The sequence below is a fragment of the Rhinatrema bivittatum genome, chromosome 6 (genome assembly GCF_901001135.1).
Source record: "Rhinatrema bivittatum chromosome 6, aRhiBiv1.1, whole genome shotgun sequence".
NCBI classification, from domain to species: domain Eukaryota; kingdom Metazoa; phylum Chordata; class Amphibia; order Gymnophiona; family Rhinatrematidae; genus Rhinatrema; species Rhinatrema bivittatum.
In genome coordinates this window covers 320,234,339-320,253,747 of record NC_042620.1, presented here as the reverse complement: position 1 = coordinate 320,253,747, position 19,409 = coordinate 320,234,339, and the positions used below count along the sequence as shown (strand labels likewise).

The 19,409-nt window shown below is 42.6% G+C and overlaps 1 protein-coding gene across 3 annotated transcripts in view; it reads left to right on the top strand.

Annotated features, from left to right (window-relative positions):
* Nucleotides 1–17,490, top strand: part of RNF128 (ring finger protein 128) — a 244,334-nt gene extending 226,844 nt beyond the window's left edge. For 2 of the 3 annotated variants that reach the window (XM_029607576.1, XM_029607575.1), the window contains exons 5-7: nucleotides 1,181–1,277; nucleotides 4,829–5,000; nucleotides 15,602–17,490. In XM_029607576.1, coding sequence (XP_029463436.1) covers nucleotides 1,181–1,277; nucleotides 4,829–5,000; nucleotides 15,602–15,723 — 391 coding nt within the window. In that variant the 3' untranslated portion in view covers nucleotides 15,724–17,490. Of the gene's footprint in view, nucleotides 1–1,180; nucleotides 1,278–4,828; nucleotides 5,001–14,844; nucleotides 14,885–15,601 lie in introns of all 3 variants that reach the window. The other variant, XM_029607577.1, reaches the window with a different exon arrangement.
* Nucleotides 17,491–19,409: the final 1,919 nt, after the last annotated feature.

Sequence of the window (19,409 nt, the reverse complement as noted above, 5' to 3'; positions counted from 1 at the left end):
TACGTCTAGTAGTGCTGTACAGTTCACCCTTCCTGTGAGAATCCCAGTCAAGCTGTTAATGTTTGAAAAGCAATATGTAATGAGAGATTTGCATGCCACTGCTCTGATTTGTGTATTCTATATCTTCATTGTGGTTTGCATGTTTATAAATTATACTAAGAAGACTCAAAATGATTTTTTTCAAGGCCCTCCTGTGTCCCCCAGAAAGTCTGGAGGATCTTCTCTGAGCTAGAAGATTAATTTTATTTTCAGCAACTCTAAACATATTTCCTCCTTTGTAGAATGAGGAAATGAAAATGAACAGTTGAATTGCATCATAAAATGATGTTAAATGAGTTCTGTTTGCCCACTGCTTAGATTTAGTCACCTAATGGCTAAACTCTTATGGATCAAAGAATCTGGAGTTTTAACTCCTGCTATTTGTTTGCACTGGTTTTGTTTATAGTCTGACAAGGAACTTGTTACAAACAAGGTTTATCTTAATCTTTTCTTTAGGACCTCTTTCCATTTCTCTGTTTGTTGTATATTTCATAGTATATTTTTGTCCATCTGATTTCCCTTCCTCATTTGGTTTTCCAGCTCATTCAAAACAGCATCTATTGGAGCTACGGTCTCATGCATCTTTATTTGCAACTACTCTGGGTTTCCCTCAATTTTTAATCGCTCTCCCATATCACCTAGCTATCACATGAACTATCCTTGGCCCGGGATCAGAATCCAGTGTGTGCACCCCGAACACTGCATCTGCAGCACCCTAGCTCTGGCGAGCAGAATATGAACTTTACTGTTTTGCTGTAATGGCTATTAGATATTGCATAGAGACTGTGATAGCTTGCATGTAAATAACCACTGATGGAGGTGGCTTATTTTCCTGGAGGCTTGCACATGGGTGGGGGGGGTAGCATACAAGGTGCTGAAAATTCAGGCAAGATATAGAAAGTAGGGGGACAAGATCTGGAGACCTGAAGAACATGGACCTTAAGTTTTTGTTAATGTCTATGGTCTGATATTCTGAGGGCATAGGAACCTGAAAACAACATATAGAAGTTTTGATTTAGCAATTAAAAAAAGAAATTACCCTCTCTCCTCTGGAAAACATCTTAGCTGCAATGGAGCAATTTTCTTATTCTTCCCTTTAATACATGCTAAGATATATATTTTTTGTTTTTGTATTCTTTAGTCATTTTTTCCACAAGACCTGCATCGACCCCTGGCTGCTGGAACACAGGACGTGTCCCATGTGCAAGTGCGACATCCTCAAAGTTTTAGGAATTGAAGTAAGTTACCGGTACATCTTGGTGTTCTGTATTTCTAGCAAGAACATTTCATGAGCTAGCAGGCTGCAGGAATGAACATCTGGACCAGAGCTTTCCAAACTTTTCATGTTGGTGACACACTTTTTAGACAAACATAATTTCACGACACAGTAAGTCAGTCTGCTAGCAAAGCAGAGGTTAAAGCTTAAACGAACAAAACGTATTTCGACAATTTACGTATGTTTCCTGAAATATATACATACATAAAACGTTTCACGACACAACCTATCTCATGAAAACCTTTCTTTTATATTAAAAATATATAATATTCCAAAATTGTTATAATTTGAGTAACAATAATAAAACAAATTGTCTGTCCCCCACACATCTCTCCCCTCCAGCACATGTCTGGCCCCCACACTCATGTAGCTCTTTTTGATTGTTGCCAGTTAAGTACTTCACTCCTGCCGTGGTGCATAACACCTTCCATGATAACCAGATACTGTTGCTTGCAGTCAGTACCTGTTTGCCCACGTGCTCCTCGTGCCCAGGCCTCATCGGCAGCAGCAGCCAATGACAGGGACAGCTGGGCTCAAGTCCCACCCACCAAGCCCAAAAAAACCCCCCTATGATTGACAGCAAAAATCGCCCAATAATAAGCAACCCACAAACTGAAAAAAAAAAAGGCGAATCGCTAGGAAAAAAAAGCCCAAACTCGCGGGGAAATAAGCGAGGTTGGCAACACTGCATGCTACGTTCGCGTCTGAGTTGCCATCACATGCGCGTGACGCTGGAGGGGAGGGGCTTCCGAGGTACCGACCGCTTTAATGTGCTACGTTGGCGTGACACACCTTCACCACTGCAGGCGACACACAGTTTGGAAAGCTCTGATGTAGACAGGCGCAGAATGGGCCTTAATGAATCAGGCCTTTGAGGTTAACTTTTAATTTTTAAATTTCTTCCACTGGAAATTTAAAAGGGTAAACTACAATGAATGGATTGTGTGGTGGTGTGCTGTTAATGCCCTGTCTGTCAACTAAGCCAGAGCGGGCATTAACTAACAGTGGTAATTCTATCTGAACGAAGCTTTTTCAGTTGTAAGCTGAAGACTGTTTGTTTGTTTTTGGGGTTTGGTTTTTTTTTGAGGAGTTTTAAAAAAGGGACTAGTACAAAATCCAGCTGCACTGGAAATGCTAAGCTGCAGGTGAATGTCATATTTAATGCTCCTTTGTAGATGAAGGTAACATTTAACGTAAGGAATTGACCCCATGATTTAATGACTCAGGAGTCCACGGGAAGGGGGGGAGGGAGGAAACATTTTTCTCGATATGCCCTGGCTGCTAGACTATTCCAAAGAGAAATTTCCTTCTGATTTGATGTCTCATGCTCCCTCTGACTATATTCAAGTCCAGTCTAAAAACTCACCTTTTTGAGGCAGCTTTTAAAACCTAACCCCCTTTTCTAAGATAAATACACTTCTCACAGGCTCTTTGTCAGTGCGTTTGTCTGTGAAGTGCTTTAAATATCTGTAGCAGGAACAGTTGTTGCAAGGGGGGGCATTTTTAGAGGATTGATTCTGTTCAGTCTCTCCCTTTTCTTTCACTTTATGAATGATCTTAAAGCAGCTCTGCCCTAACCAGCCCAAAATAAGTAGGATGACTACTTAACCATATTTGATCAAATCTGTGCAGTCTAGCAGTCCTTGATGCTGCTGACCCCTGCCTGGTTAGAATAGTGGGAAAATCCCAGGCCCTGCAGCATCTAAAACGTGATCTACAGAATTTTGTTACATCTCCTTGCCAGGAAAAAACAGAATTTTTTTTTTAAAATCACTTTATCATAGTTCTAGGTGACTTTCAAACTGGTATACAGACAATGTGAGCACACTGGAGTCTTGCTGATGCACTGAACACACATCCCAAAAAAATGCTTGCCACCTCTCACCTGTTTAATACTTTTCATACAGTGCCAAAAAGCAAAGCAGACCCAAACTGGTACTCAAGTTATAACCAAGCACATACACCTAGAGACTCTGCAGGAAGGAACTGCTACACCCCCAAGAGAGACCGTTTGGGCGCATGGTGAATGTCAGCATGACCAGTGCCATAAGACCTCTGGTCTACGGCTTGCAGCCGAGGGTGCAAGCCAAAGAGGCACATATGCCCCCGTTTGTGAGCCCCTTGGGGAGCTCAGCAGGCCTTGAATTCTCTTCCTCCTTGGTTGGAATATGGGCAAGAAGTGGAAGGGAGAAATTATCTTCTGTAGGGGGCCACTGTCTCCAGTGTGAGTCCCTTGGATTCTTGGGCTTTTAGATCTATATGAACCAACCACATGGGTTGGCTCTTGGAGAGACTCCAGTTTTGGGGTCGTCTGAGTCATTTCTGAGCAGTGTTTGTGTTTTGAGCCCAGAAAACCGGAATCTTTCCTTTACAGCCTTTTAGATATGATTTGACTATTTTGAAGAGTATTCATCTGCTCCAGAAATAATAAAAGGAACAGCTGCAGGACCTTTGCTTGTGAAAGATGCTGTAGTGGGACTAGATGTGGGGGATAATTCTTTTTTCTATTGCTGATGTTGGGGTTAAGAATAGAAATGCTTGAAAATTCCTTGAGATAAAACTTTGGTTTTTGTTAATTTCTCCAATGTGATATCCTCTCACCTTATGAAATGGTTAAAATATTTCAATGAAAATGTAAAGATTCGGCCCCAAAATATGCCTGCTATTTATAAGCATATTATATTTCCTCTCAGAATCTTGTGATCAAGATATCGATTTATTGGCTCCCTCTGTTAGCTTAGATGTTTCTGCTTTGCTAGAAAACTCTTGTGAATAGAGTTGCTAGAGAAAATGTGATAGTTTCCTTTGCTCTAGAAATGCATAGATTTAGTACTAAAACTATTTTTCAGAAATAGATTTTTCTTTTTTGGGAGATTAGGTAAATGTTTTTCCTGATCTTTCTAAAATAGATGCAGTGAAAATCCTTTTTGCAATTAAATCCCCAAGTACTGGAAACTAGGGGCATCCTTTTTTTCTAAAAACTCCATGCAAATGTGTATCAAGGGAATACATTTTTTGATCAGTTAAAAAGATTTCTTGAAAAGAGTTTAGGGAAAACCTGATATTAATTAGAATTCTTGTTTTGGAGTATCTCAGGTAAATTAAAATATGATTGTTTGCCAATAGGTAGTATCTGTCCAGTTATGGACCCTTGATTGTGCTATGGTATATTTTTTCTTATATAGCTTATTTCTTTTTAACCAAACTTTTCTTGTATTTTTTTCTTGTATACTTGAAAAAAAAATGTATAGTTTAAAAAAAAGAAAAAAAAGCACTTGTGTGCAAACTGTTTTTATGTTGCATCATGGCAATGCATGTCTTCAGCCAAGATGTTACAGTAACTAAGTTAATGCCAGCTCGATCCATGTGACTGCCAACATTGTACTGAGCAGAAACGAGCTCATCAAATTCCAGTGTAGGTGATAGTGTATGGTGGTGCCCTTGCTCCAATAATTAGAGACTGCAGATTTTCACACATCCCTTTTTTTTTTTTTTTTTTGCCATTGTGAAAAGGTGGATGTAGAAGATGGGCCTAACTCACTACAAGCATCCGTGTCCGCTGTGTCAGCCGGTGCTCCTCAGTACACAGAGGAAGATAGCCACAGCGAGGCTCCATCATCTGGATATGCTTCAATTCGAGAAGCAGAGGAGCCCATAGTGGAAGAGGAGCAAGCTTCTGCAGCTGGTGAGTAAGCAGACCAACACCTAGCAACCAGGTGAATAACGTGTCCCAAGAATTATAAAGGAAACTTCAGTGACTAAAACTGGAGATTCTTGGCTGTGGTGCTAGAGAAAATCGCATTAAGAATATCTTTCCTCACAGTAGGCTCCCACTCTGACTTTACAAGAAAAAGCCTGGGTGAGGGCTGTGGAACATTTGGAAGTTCTTGCAGGGAAAAAATAAGCTTTTTGTTACACTTGTCTAATACCCTAGCATGGATACCATCTGTTTGTTCAGTGACTTTTTTTTTTTTTTTACACAACTTGTCAGTGGTGGCAGTTAGTGTGCCGGCCAGAACTAAGTCTAATGCACTAGGGGGTGATTTTTTTTTTCCCTAGTGTGTAGCAGATGGTCTCAGGACCAATGGGTATTGTGCTCTGCTAGCAGATGGGAGACTTAGTCAGATTTCAAAGCTGACATCACTCTAGATATAGCCCTGCAGTAAGCTTAGCTCTTCAGTATCTCTCCATCTCCCAGCAGATGTGGACACTATCCCACACACTAGAATAGTGTTAACAATTAGAACAAAGAAGAAATAAAATTTACCTTTAAGAAGATCGAGCCCCGCTCTCCTGTGGTGAAACCTAAGGACCCAGGGACCTTCTCCTGGGTGGAATTTTTTAAAGGGTTGCAAACCTTCATTCAGGCGCAACCAGGCCCTGCTGCGCACCAGGCTCAACCCCTACCAAAAGCACTAGATCCTCCCGGCCTGGTTCGGATGCCTCGAGACATGCCTCACCTAACCAAGAACAGGGATCCAGACACCTCAGATAAGTGACTCCCTGTAAGAAGGAGAAATCTCTCCAGGGATGGAACCATATCGAACCATGCTTCGCTTCTTCCACAAGGATGACTTACCAGGCCTGTTTCCCAGACGCTGGGTATTCTGGGCACTGACCCTATGGCGGAACTAAAGAAGAACCCCATTTTAGTGTCCCTTCGTAAGGCCTCATGCTACTTTCCAATGATGGAAGCCATTCAGGAACTGATTGACCTGGAATGGAATGCCCCGGAGGCCAGCTGCAAAGGGGGTCGGGCCTTGGAAGCCCTATACCCTCAGGAACCTGCGGCCAAGGAACATCTGTGTTTCCCGAAAGTGGACGCTATGGCCTGTGCCGTCTCAAAGCAAATAAAGATTCCCGTTGAGGGAGAAGCGGTACTGAAGGGACACGCAGGACAGACTATTGGAATCCATCCTTAAGCAGGCGTTTAACGTAACAGCAATGACACTGCAGATTGCGTCCTGCTGCACACTGGTGGCACGTTCCTGTTTGCTCCTCTCGAGAGATGCAAATATCTCCAGATCTCATACCAGGGAAACGATGGGAACCTGTAGCATCCTTCCTCACTGACACAAGCTCAGATCTAGTGCGCACTTCAGCCAGGGGCATTGCCTCGGTAGTGGCAGCCAGAAGACAACTATTGCTACGGAATTGGTCTGCGGACGCGACACCTAAAGCAAATCTCATGAGAATGCCTTTTAAAGGATTTCTCTTGTTCAGAAGTGAATTGGAGAAGTTAACCAACAAATGGGGTGAATCTCCAGTGCCTAGACTACCGGAAGATAGGAGTAAAAGATCTCAGCATCCCTCCCCCAGAAGAACCAAGGGCAGAGGATCGCAGTGCTTTAGACCCTACAGGAACGCACAGCTCCAGTCACCTCTCCCCTCCGGAAGGTCCTAGTCCTTTCGGAGCAGACAGACCAAGAGAGGGGAGCAGGACCAGGGGCAGGCTCCAGCCATGCCCCACAATGAGAAGAGGCCAACCCATTCACAGGAAGAAGATATATTGGGTCAACTTGCCCTCTTCTACCAAAGATGGGTCGAGATAATGTCTGACAAATGGGTCCTAAACATCATTCGAGAAGGGTACTCTCTGGAATTCCGCAGCATCCCTCAAGATTAATTTGAGATCACCCTGCCACTCCCACTCCAAGAGACTGGCAGTGGAAACCACACTAACAAGACTACTCAGTCTGAAGGCAATAACTCCGGTGCCCACGCCCCAGCAAAATACAGGGCGCTATTCCATCTATTTTATCATTCCCAAGAAGGAAGGATCATTCCGGCCCATCTTGGATCTAAAGAACGTCAACAGTCATTTTCAGGTGCCACACTTCCGCATGGATACCCTGCACTCTGTTATAATGGCAGTACAACCAGGAGAGTTCCTAACCTCCCTGGACCTTTCCAAAGCCTATCTTCACATCCCAGTCCATCAGGATCACCAGCGCTTCCTGCGCTTTGTGATACTAGGTCACCATTACCAGTTCCAAGTTCTGCCCTTTGGTCTAGCAACCGCCCCCAGGACCTTCACCAAAATTATGGTGGTCGTGGCTGCAACACTGAGGAAGGAAGGAATCCTGTTACATCCTTACCTGGTCGATTGGCTGATCTGGGCAAAGTCTTCGGAGGAGAGACGACAGGTGACCAGCAGAGTCAAGAGCCTGCTGCAGGAGCTCGGTTGGGTCGTGAACACGGGCAAGAGCAGTCTACAACCCTCTCAGTCCCTAGAGTACCCGGGGGCCCGGTTGGACACCAAACAGAACAAAGTATTCCTCCCCCCTCCGAGGAGAAGGAAACTGATGGAACAATTGTGACTATTGATGACCAATGCACACCCCAAGTTATGGGACTACCTTCAAATCCTCTGCCTCATGGCATCAACCCTGGAGGTCTTTCCGTGGGCAAGGGCCCATATGCAAGCGCTCCCTACTGTCACGATGGAACCCACTGTCCCAGGACTACTCAATTCACCTCCAACTACCAGCAGAGGTTCGGGTTCAGCTCCAGTGGTGGCTATAGGAAGACCACCTAAGCAGAGGAGTAAGCCTATCCCCACCGAACTGGATCTTGCTCACCACAGATGCGAGGGTGGAGAGCCCACTTTCAGGATCTGATGGCCCAGGGACATTGGAACAAGGAAGAGGCATAATGCTCTAAGAAAAATGTATATTTTTGTAAACCGTTATGATGGCTCTACCGAATGACGGTATATAAAACTCAACAAATAAAATAAATAAGTGAAACACAAACTGCCTGGAGGCTCAAGCAGTCAGACTAGCATGCCTGCGATTCAGCCACAGTCTCCGTGGCGAGTCAATCAGGGTAATGTCGGACAACATGACAACAGTTGCTTACATCAACCACCAGGGAGGAACCAAGAGCCAGCAGGTGTCTCTTGAGATAGACCCCCTCATGGCATGGGTGGAGATAAACCTACAAGGGATCTCGGCCTCCCACATCGCGGGAAAAGACGTCGTCTCAGCAGACTACCTCAGCAGAGAGCCTAGACCCAGGGGAATGGACGCTGTCGACCACAGCCTTCCAACTGATAGTAAATCGCTGGGGCCTCCCAGCCATGGATCTACTAGCCACCTGTCTCAGTGCCCAAGTACCTAGGTTCTTCAGCCGCAGACGAGAACCACAATCCCAGGGAATCGATGCTCTCATCCAGACTTGGCCAGAGGAAGACCTACTGTACACCTTCCCCCCCCCCCCCCCCCCCCCCCCCCCCCATGGCCACTACTAGGTAGGGTCATCCGCAAGATCGAGCATCACAGGGAACTAGTTCTACTAGTGGCCCCGGACTGACCAAGATGACCATGGTGCGCCTACCTCCACACAGGGATCTTCTCCGGCAGTGCCCGATCCTCCACGAAGGGATCTTCTCCATGCCTACCTCCACACAGGGATCTTCTCCGGCAATGCCCGATCCTCCACGAAGATCCATCTCGATTCTCTTATGGTCTGGTCCTTGAGAAGACTCTCACCTGAAGAAACGCAGTTACTCAAAGGCCGTGATTGACACCCTGCTCCGAGCATGCAAGTTCTCTACATCTCTGTCTTATATACGGATCTGGAAAATATTTGAAGCCTGGTGCGAGGACCGTGGGATTCTCCCGCAGACAGCCAAAATTTCTATGATTCAAGAGTTCCTACAGGACTGTATGAAGAAGGGGTTGTCACTCAACTCCCTCAAGGTCCAAGTTGCCGCGCTGGCCTGCTTCAAAGCCGATGTGGATGGCATCAGATTATCAACCCATCTAGATGTGCCCCGCTTTCTGAAAGGGGTTAAAACAACTCCGACCACCCCTAAAGTGGCCGGTGCCTCTATGGAATCTCAATCTAGTATTAGACTTCGTAGCTGGAGCTTCCTTCAGACCAATACGCGGTCTGTCACTACGCTTCTTAACATTGTAGACGGCATTCTTGATGCAATATGTTCAGTTCGTCACATCTCCGAACTACAGGCACTATCCTGTCTGGAACTGTTCCTTAGGTTCACGCCTGGAACCATACAACTGTGCACCGTCCCCTCCTTCTTACCGAAAGTGGTTTCACGTGAACCAAACCATCTTGCTACCATCCCCAGATGAACATAAGGACTCTTAAGACTAGTGCCTTCTTCGCCATCTAAACGTCTGCAGACTCCTAGTCCGATACCTGGAGAGACCGGAACCTGTGTACAAAACAGACCACCTATTTGTTCCTCACAGCGGGAAGAAACCAGGGGAAGCAGCCTCCCAGGCGACCATAGCCCACTGGATCAAAGAAGTAATCAAGGCAGCCTACATAGAGGCAGAAAAGCCCTTACCTCTACAGGTTAAGGCTCATTCCACAAAGGCCCAGGCAGTCTCCTGGGCGTAAACCAAGCTGCTGTCGCCAGCCGAGATCTGACTGGCGGCGACGTGGTCCTCCATACACACCTTTTCCAGGTTCTACCACCTGGATGTTCAGGCCCGGGAGGACACAGCCTTCGCAAGGGCAGTACTAAGTGGGCCACGGGCAGCCTCCCACCCTGTCCGGGTGCACATCCCATTGGTCCTGAATCCATCTGACTACATGCTAGGAAATGGAGAAATTACTTACCTGATAATTTCGTTTTCCTTAGTGTAGATAGATGGACTCAGCATCCCGCCTACGGCTGCCCAGAGAAAGGAGAACCCGATAGCAAATCTCGAGACTAAGCAAATACGGGTAAGCCACGGCCTACCACTAGTTCAAGACACCCACAGTTTGTCTGGTGTCGGCATTAATGGGTTGAGTGCACTGGCGGTCTCCAGTTTGGAAATTAGTTGAACCAGTTCATGTTTTACTCGTTTAATCAAGTTATTTAGCAAAGATATATCAACAATGGCTTTTCGAAGAGAATACTGAAGAGCTAAGCTTACTGCAGGGGTATATCTAGAGTGACTGTCAGCTTTGAAATCTGACTGTCTCCCATCTGCTAGCAGAAGAGCACAATACCCACTGGTCCTGAGTTCATCTGACTACACTAAGGAAAACGAAATTATCAGGTAAGTAATTTCTCCATTTTTCCATAGATTAGTTTTATCTGACCATAAATGCCCTCCATGTGGGACATTCACCCCAGATCCCAAGGTTTGGATTAGACCTGATGCATTTAGTATTCACCCTGTCCATGACAGCAATCAAATTTCTGCATGATTCACTTGTAAGATCATAATACTATGGAAATATGCCTCCCCCCAGACCCCAAACACTTCTTGGATAAAGCACCTTCTCTGAGATTTATTTAATCTTCAACAGATGTAATCCAGATTAGATATTAATAAATACAATACTGAGCATCTGTAGTTTAATTTTTTGCCTGGTGGCAAATTTTGTTTTTAAACCCATGACTGATTAATCCTGTCCATGCTAAACCTTTTACCCTAATAATTGGGTTTTCTGGTGCCATGTAGCATAGCAATGGCTCTGTATATACTAATAGTGCTTGTTAGTATTTTATTCTGCTGTCAAATGTCTCTAGTTCAAGAACCTGAATGGTCACTCCCTGTCTTAGTTTATCCAGGCATGTACAACTCTTACAGTTGTTGCTTGACATAGGTGTGGTTGAAAATGTTCCTGATAACATTTTAAGATGGTGGGGGAAAAGGCATTTGCTGCCACCTATTGGAACTTCAGGCTTCCGAAGTTCCTATTTCCTCAAATATATGGGGACACAGGTTTTGAGTCAGCACAAGTTTGAAACTGGTGCACTTACCCTGGCTACCATTCATTTGCACATCTTTTATATGCAGTCATAAAAAATATTTAGTTAAGTTGTAGTGTGTGTTTGCAACTCGCATTTACTTACCTCCTGTTTAGATATGAAATGGCCGAACATCATTTAGGATGCAACCCTTAAAAAGCTGCCTTGGGAAGTTTAAATATCAATAGGGGAACATTTTATGGGTGGATATGATTGTCCACAGAGGGGAGGGGGAGGGAAAAGATCCTGGAAAGAAGTTGGGTTGTTTTTTTTTAGCTGCTGGGATGTAATCCTGGATCTAAAAATCTACAAAAGTATAGTGAGAATTGCACATTACCACAATCCTATTCCTCTTACTATATAAATTGTACTCATGGTACACTCACAGCCAAGTGATATCAGCCACACAAGGGATCCTTGGGTCTGTAAAGAGTATCCTTGTTACATAGGCAAATTCTGTCAAACTAATTACACACAAAAATGTGTGCACATATAGATACAAAGCAAATTGAAACATGAAGGCAGAAAGACCATATGGCCTATCTAGTCTTCCCATCCACACCAATTGCTTAGTTCTTCAATCCCTGCCTCAGAGATCCCTTGTGCTTGTCCCCATGCTTTCTTAAACTCAGATACTGTCCTCATCGCCACTGGGAAAATGTTATTGCATCCACTACCCTTTATCTAAAGAAATATTTCCTTATATTAATCCGGTGTTTACCACTTCCATCCTCATCCCATGAGCCTCACATTCTAAAGCCTCCTTTCTGTTGACAGAGGCCTACCTCCTGTGCATTGATACCTTGGAGGTATTTGTCTGACATTTCTCCCCTATCTTGCCTTTCCTCCTAGGGTATCTCTAGTCTGACCCCCATATCCTTAACAAAGACCGTTGACCGTTTTAGTAGCATTCTCTGAATTGATTCCATCTAGTTTATCTGTTTGGCCTCCAGAATTGTCACATTATTCCGAATGAGGTCTCACCAGAGACTCTTATACAATGGCACCATCACCTCCATTTATCTGCCGACCATTCCTCTTCCTGTACACCCAAGCATCTTTCTGGATTTTGCAGTCGCCTTATCCACCTGTTTAGCCACCTTAAGGTCATTGGATACAATCACAACCAGATCCTGCAGTTTTAATGCTTAGAGGAATTTCACCACTTTCAGTTTTTGCAGCTGAAATACATTACTCTGCCTTTTTTTTATTTTAAGCATTAAATCTTAGCCACCAGATAGATGTTCCTCAAGCTTCGCTAGATCCATTGTTTTCCACCCCTTCCGTAATGTCTACTCTGTTGTAGATTTCAGTATCATCCGCAAAAAAAGAAGCCTTTCCCAATAGTTCCACAGTATTGCTTATGAAAATGTTAAAAAGGACGGATCCCTTTGGCACATCACTAGTGACACCATTCTCCTTGGAATGAACTCATTTACTATTTTGCTTCCCACTCAACCAGTTTCTAATCTAGTCAGTCACTTTCGGGCCCATACCAAGGGCACTCAGTTTATAGATGGCCTATGTGGAACCATGTCAAAGATCTTACTGAAATCCAAGTACTCTATCTCATGCTCTCCCCTTTCCAACACTGGTCACCCAGTCAAAGAAATTGATCAGATTCATCTGACAAGATCTACCTCTGGTGTAAAACCATACTGCCTCAGATCTTGTAGTCGGTTGGATTCTAGAAAGTGCACTGTCCTTTGTTTTTTGGGGGGTTATTTTTAGTAGCAATTCCCTTAATTTGCTTGGCAGACGTCAGACTAACCAGTCCGTAGTTTTATCTCCTCACTACTTTTCTGAAGAGGAGCCACATCTGCCTGTCTCCAGTCCTCCAGAACTACTCCCAACTCTAAAGAAGCATTGAAAAGATCATCTAGTGAGTGGTCAGAACTTCTCAAAGTTACCTTAATACCCTTGGACGTGTCCAGCCCTATCGCTCAATCTACTTTTCATGTAGCTAAATCCTCACAAATGCAGTTTTCTGAAAATTGTTTGAGGTTTACCTTCCAGTGCTATTAGTTTCCTTTTTCTGGCCTTTCCTCTGTGAACACCAAACAAATTTAAGCAATTCCATGTTTCCCTCATCAGCCTCTAAATATTCCTCCCCTTCACCTCCGAGTCTCAGAATGCCACTTTTGTGCTTCTTCCTATCACGAACGTCTAAAAAAAAGTTTATAGTCTCCCCACTCCCCAGTTTTTACCATATTAGCTATTTTTCCTTCCATTTGCATCTTCGTGTTCCTATTTTCCCAGTTTCTCTTAGCTTGTTCAGATTTTGCTGCCTGTCTTCTTTCTGCAATATCTTGTAGTTTATGAATACTAATATTTTCTTACCTCTTCAGCTTCTTAAAAAAAAAGTGCGCTCACCCCCTCCCCCTTGTTTATCTTACCAACAGATTAGTTGCCCTTGCAATATATATTAGTCTTGCCTGCTGCTCCTCTTCTTCCCTATTTCTCCCCATCCTTCTGACTCTGTATGTGCCCCATTTTTTGTTTTCTGGAAGTCTAGAGCCAAACCATGCAGGTCATCCACTGTGACCTCAGAAACACTGTCCCCGCTGGTAAGCAGCAGGTCCAGTATCGCCACCTCCTGTGTGGGGGGACCTCCCTCCTCCTCCTAGAAGATTCTGAGGCCAGGATGTCCCAATAAACATTCAGCAGATTGAAATCGCCCAGCAATAGCATCTCATCTTTCATAGCAATTTTGTGAATATCCCCCATTGAATCTCTATCCATTTTCTTCTGCCTGTGATGGAGGTCTGTATATTACACCAACATAAACAGGTGTTGCATTCTCTCTTTCCAGATTAACCCATCACTGCTGCCTCCTTGCCTTATAAACCCTAAAGTTCTGTTTCTTTCATCCTTATTTTGCCTCCCTTTCTTCCTAACTCATCCTTCCTGAATAGTGTAGCCTGGTACTGTGTTTCCCTGAAAATAAGCCATACCCTGAAAATAAGCCCTAGCTTGATTTTCAGGATTTTTGGAGTGGGCTTGAAATATAATCCCTATTTATAATTTCAACGAGGCTGTGTCTGTGCTACTGGCCGGCAGGCCTGCTTGCTCCCCTGTCATGCACAGCAAGTGCGCTGACTAGAGCACCGCGCCGCTGTGCATGACAAGCTCTGACACAAGTGGACGCGTGGTTGCACCCCAAGACTTGCCCGACCCCCCCCCCCCCCCCTAGACTTACCAAAAGTCCCTGGTGGTCCAGTGGGGGTCCCGGGAGCAATCTCCCCCTCTCGGGCTGTCTGCTGCCAGTAATCAAAATGGCGCCGATAGCCCTTTGCCCTCACCGTGTGACAGGGGCTATCGGTGCTATTGGTCGGCCCCTGTCACATGGTAGGAGCAATGGATGGCCCGTGCCATTTTTTAAGATGGTGGCCGCCCATCCCCCAGCAATCCTGGTTTAAAGCCCTCCTTAGTATATTTGCCAGCCTGTTGTGGGGACAGTTCTACCCTTCTATAGGTGGACAGCATCTCTGCTTGGCATTTGTTTTTCTGCATACACTAGACACACAACAGACACAAAAAGGCATTGAATTAGCACAAGTGTGAAACTTGTAAGGAGTAGTGCCAGTCATAGACTTCAGCTGTCCATTTGCACTTCTTTTCATAGACATTCATAATTATATCATCTTTTTAAAATTCCATTTGACGTGGAGAGTATCTGATTTACTTAAAACCTCATTTGTGGATCTGAAACGACTGAGCAGCATTTTCTTTAGTAATGCAAACCAAAGCCGTGCCCTTGACTTGGTTAGAAAAGCTGAAGGGAATATTCTACAATGTCCACTTTTTACAGATACTTTGCCTGGGCGTGTTCCTGCAGTCTGAGAGACACGGTAATGTCAAAATCCATTTCTGCAAATTCGTTTGTGCTTTGCTCGGGAGATGCCAGCTTGCCTTTCTTTTTTTTTTTTGTACAGTAGCTGCTGTGACTTTGTTCTAGTGCCTGGTTTTGGGTGGCAAGTAAAACTATCTGCACTAGGTTAGTTATGAACGCTTATATAAACACCTGCTCTTTCGAGCCATGATGTGTTAAAAATGTAATTTATATGATTTAAGAGAGTAATCTCTTAGATTGCATAATTTTGCAAGGATATTGATGTGAAGCCTAGATAAGTGGCATGGTTTTCTTCAGGTATGTGTGAGCTCATGATGAACCGCATCCCTCCTTCCAAAAAAAAAGTATTTTATTTAAATATTTACTTTTTTTTTCTTTTCTTTTTTGAATGGGGTCAATTGAGAATGTTGAAAGCGTAGGAGACATGTGGTTTTGATTCTCTGACAGGGGTTCTCAACCTAGTCCTTGAGAGACCCTAACCAGTTAAGATTTTCAGGATATCTGCTATGCATAATCATGAGATAGATTTGCCTATAGTGGAGGCAGTACATGCAAATCTCTCTGGCATGTTTTGTGGATATTCTGACACTTTGTCCCCAGGATTGGATTGGGAACCACTGCTCTAAGCCCATCAAAAACAGCTCTATGAATTATGAACATGATTTTAATTGTTGCAATGAATGTGGTCTTCTCTGTTTTTTATCTTGTCTAACAGGTGATAATCTTCAGCTCGTAAACAATGAATCCAGTTCTGTGGCAGTAGAGATTGTTCCCCATTTCGAGAACCCAGGCTTTGAAGCAGAGCAGGAAACCCATGATCATGAAATAAAGTCTTAAGTTCCAGAAAGCTGTCCCATGTTTTGCACCTTGCCTTATGAGAACTAGAAGTCCTGGTTGAACTTTGCATGTATCTGTTTTTTTGCTTCAGGCTTGTGTTGAACAATGATAGACATGTACATCATTGAGCTGGAGAACCATCATAGATGTTGCACAGAGAAAATGCAATTTCATTTAATAGATAACACCCAAATGGTTTGAAATGTTGAACTTTATAAAAAAAAAATTTTTAATTCCAGATCTAGTTTTATATGAGACTTCTCAGGTTACAGAAGCTTCTTTTAGAATAACTTTTTTTATATGCTGGACAGCAAAATAGGGTTATATGAATAATATCATCCAACTTAATTAAAAATAATCCTTAAGATAGATCTGCATATACACACAGCAACTTCAAAATCATTTATATTGCTAACTTTGAAATGAATTTTTGATAGATGCCAAGCCTTTTATTTTTTTTTTTCTTTTTAAGGTAGGCTCCCACATTGGTTAAGCAGCATGATTGAAAGGTTTTTAGAATATTTTAAATTTTTGAGACCACATCTTTTAATTTTATCCTATACTTGAATAGTGAAAATCTCTTCATGCACAGGTTTAGCCCTTCAGATTGTCCTATATTTTTATAATGTTTGTGTTGGCTTGTTATGGCACTGCACAAAGGCTGCAATAAAATGGAAACAGTAGTGCAGTGTTTGGTTTTCAAACCGTGTGTGAGGAAGACCCTACTTAAATTGCAGTAGAGGCCTAATATGGCAGGATATGCAAGTTCTATACAAAATTACAATTTAAATAGGGCCTTAGCAATCTGGGTTTTCTGCAGTTTTGTTTGTCTTGTTAGCTACTTAGCCACAACTATTTGATCAGGTGGGGCCCTACATATGAGTTGATGTTTTAGGAAAATATTAAGACCAACCTTGACTTTAACAAATGTTTATCATCTCATAGTTTAAAAAAAAAAACAAAACTTGCATAAAGCTTTTTTTCTACTGTTTTAGAAAGAACTGGTACCCAGGTTTTTCCTCTTAATATGCAGTATAAATGTGAATTTAAGCATTCGCTTCAGAGAACACACAGTAGTGGCTTGTGTTAATTGACAGCATACAGCAACATACCACCTAAAAGTAAGGTGAAAGAAAATCTTTCTTCCGTAATGAACTAAAAGTATTGGACACTATAGCATCTATGTGACTTAACACCACAAATATACTGTTCATCTGTCACATCACAAACTGAACTTGGAACCTGCTACCCATAGTGCTTTGACTTAGAGAATTTAAATAAATATTGCTGACCTCAGTTATTCAACAGCTCTAATCAGAATGAGAAAATGTAAGTTCAAATAAGAGAAACATTTAAATCATTGGATACATGTTAATTACAATTCAGTGGTTCACCCAAAGCCTTAATAAGATTTTTCTTAACCTTTCTTTACATGGAACAAAAAAAACACACAGCCTTAATGAAAAGCTGATGACCTCATTCATAACTGTTAAACTAAAATTTTAAACATGCACTTTATTTTTCTCTCTACCTTTTTTCTGCTATGTTTCTGATGACAAATGGACTCCTTTTGCAATTCCTAGTCAGCAGCAAAACAGCAATAATGTATTTCACTCTAGTGTTGAGTAACCTCATGAGGAGATGCTAATCTTGCATTTTCTTATTGGAATATTTGGAGGGAGGAATATTTGATGAATAATGTAAATGTCATGATTTGTACTGAAATTGTTTAAATGTGAAATGTAAATAAAATCTTGAGTGAGTGGTTTTGGTTTCTTAAATTGTTTACTTCAAGATCCAGACTCAGACTTTGTGGATATGTAGTTTCCATCTAGAAATGCAACAGCTTAGGCCAGCCTTAAGCTGGTGCAGTATCTGTAGATAGTCTGGTCAGAGAGAGATTCAAGATTCTGGCTGCTGCCAACATACAGGTAAGGATGTAATACATTTAAAGGAAAAGTGGACAGCGGTGGATATTAAGAGAAACTTAAAAAAAAATAAATCTGATATTGCCATGATGAATGGTGTTGGAATCAAAATGTTAGTCTTTCCAAGGAGTGCAAGCTAATGGTTCTCAGTTTGGTCTGCAGAGACCAAACTGAGAACCTGTGGTTGTGAGGCTACCCCCCAATAAATATACATAGAATACATTTCATACAAATGAAGCAGTACTTGTTGCTTTCTCATGCATATTCACTAGGGTAGCCTGAAAACCAGACTGGCTGGCTGTTCCCTGAGAACCAGGTAAAGAACCATTGAGCTGATGCAGAATATAGGAGGATCTGGCTATCAGCATTTCTAAGTTTGCATCAAACTCCAAGTACTAAAAGTACCTCCCTTTACGGTTCATAGAATGTGTACAAAAATACTAAACATAAGAACATAAGAAATTGCCATGCTGGGTCAGACCAAGGGTCCATCAAGCCCGGCATCCTGTTTCCAACAGAGGCCAAACCAGGCCACAAGAACCTGGCAATTACCTAAACACCAAGAAGATCCCATGCTACTGATGCAATTAATAGCAGTGGCTATTCCCTAATCTGGCAACAAATTCCAGAGCTTTATTGTGCGTCGAGTGAAAAAGAATTTTCTCCGATTAGTCTTAAATGTGCTACTTGCTAACTTCATGGAATGCCCCTTAGTCCTTCTATTATTTGAAAGTGTAAATAAGATTCACATCTACTCATTCAAGACCTCTCATGATCTTAAAGACCTCTATCATATCGCCCCTCAACCAGCTCTTCTCCAAGCTGAACAGCCCTAACCTCTTCAGCCTTTCCTCATAGGGGAGCTGTTCCATCCCCTTTATAATTTTGGTTGCCCTTCTCTGTACCTTCTCCATCGCAACTATATCTTTTCTGAGATGCGATGACCAGAATTGTATACAGTATTCCAGATGCAGTCTCACCATAGAGCGATTATAGAGGCATTATGACATTTTCCGTTTTATTAACCATTCCCTTCCTAATAATTCCTGTTTGCTTTTTTGACTGCTGCAGCACACTGAGCTGACTATTTTAAAGTATTATCCACTATGATGCCTAGATCTTTTTCCTGGGTGGTAACTCCTAATATGGAACCTAACTTTGTGTAACTACAGCAAGAGTTATTTTTCCCTATATGCAACACCTTGCACTTGTCCACATTAAATTTCATCTGCCATGTGGATGCCCAATCTTCCAGTCTTGCAAGGTCCTGTAATGTATTACAATTCACTTGTGATTTAACTACTTTGAATAATTTTGTATCTGCAAATTTGATAACCTCACTCATCGTATTCCTTTCCAGATCATATATATATATATGCAACAGTCCAAGTACACATCCCTGAGGCACTCCACTGTTTACCCTTTTCCACTGAGAAAATTGACCATTTAATCCTACTCTTTCCTGTCTTTTAACCAGTTTGTAATCCACGAAAGGACATCGCCTCCTATCCCATGACTTTTTAGTTTTCTTAGAAGCCTCTCATGAGGGACTTTGTCAAACGCCTTCTGAAAATCCAAATATACTACATCTACCGGTTCACCTTTATCCACATGTGTTTAACCCCTTCAAAAAAATGAAGCATATTTGTTAGGCAAGACTTCCCTTGGGTAAATCCATATTGACCGTGTTCCATTAAACCATGTCTTTCTATATGCTCTACGATTTAGATCTTAAGAATAATTTCCACTATTTTTCCC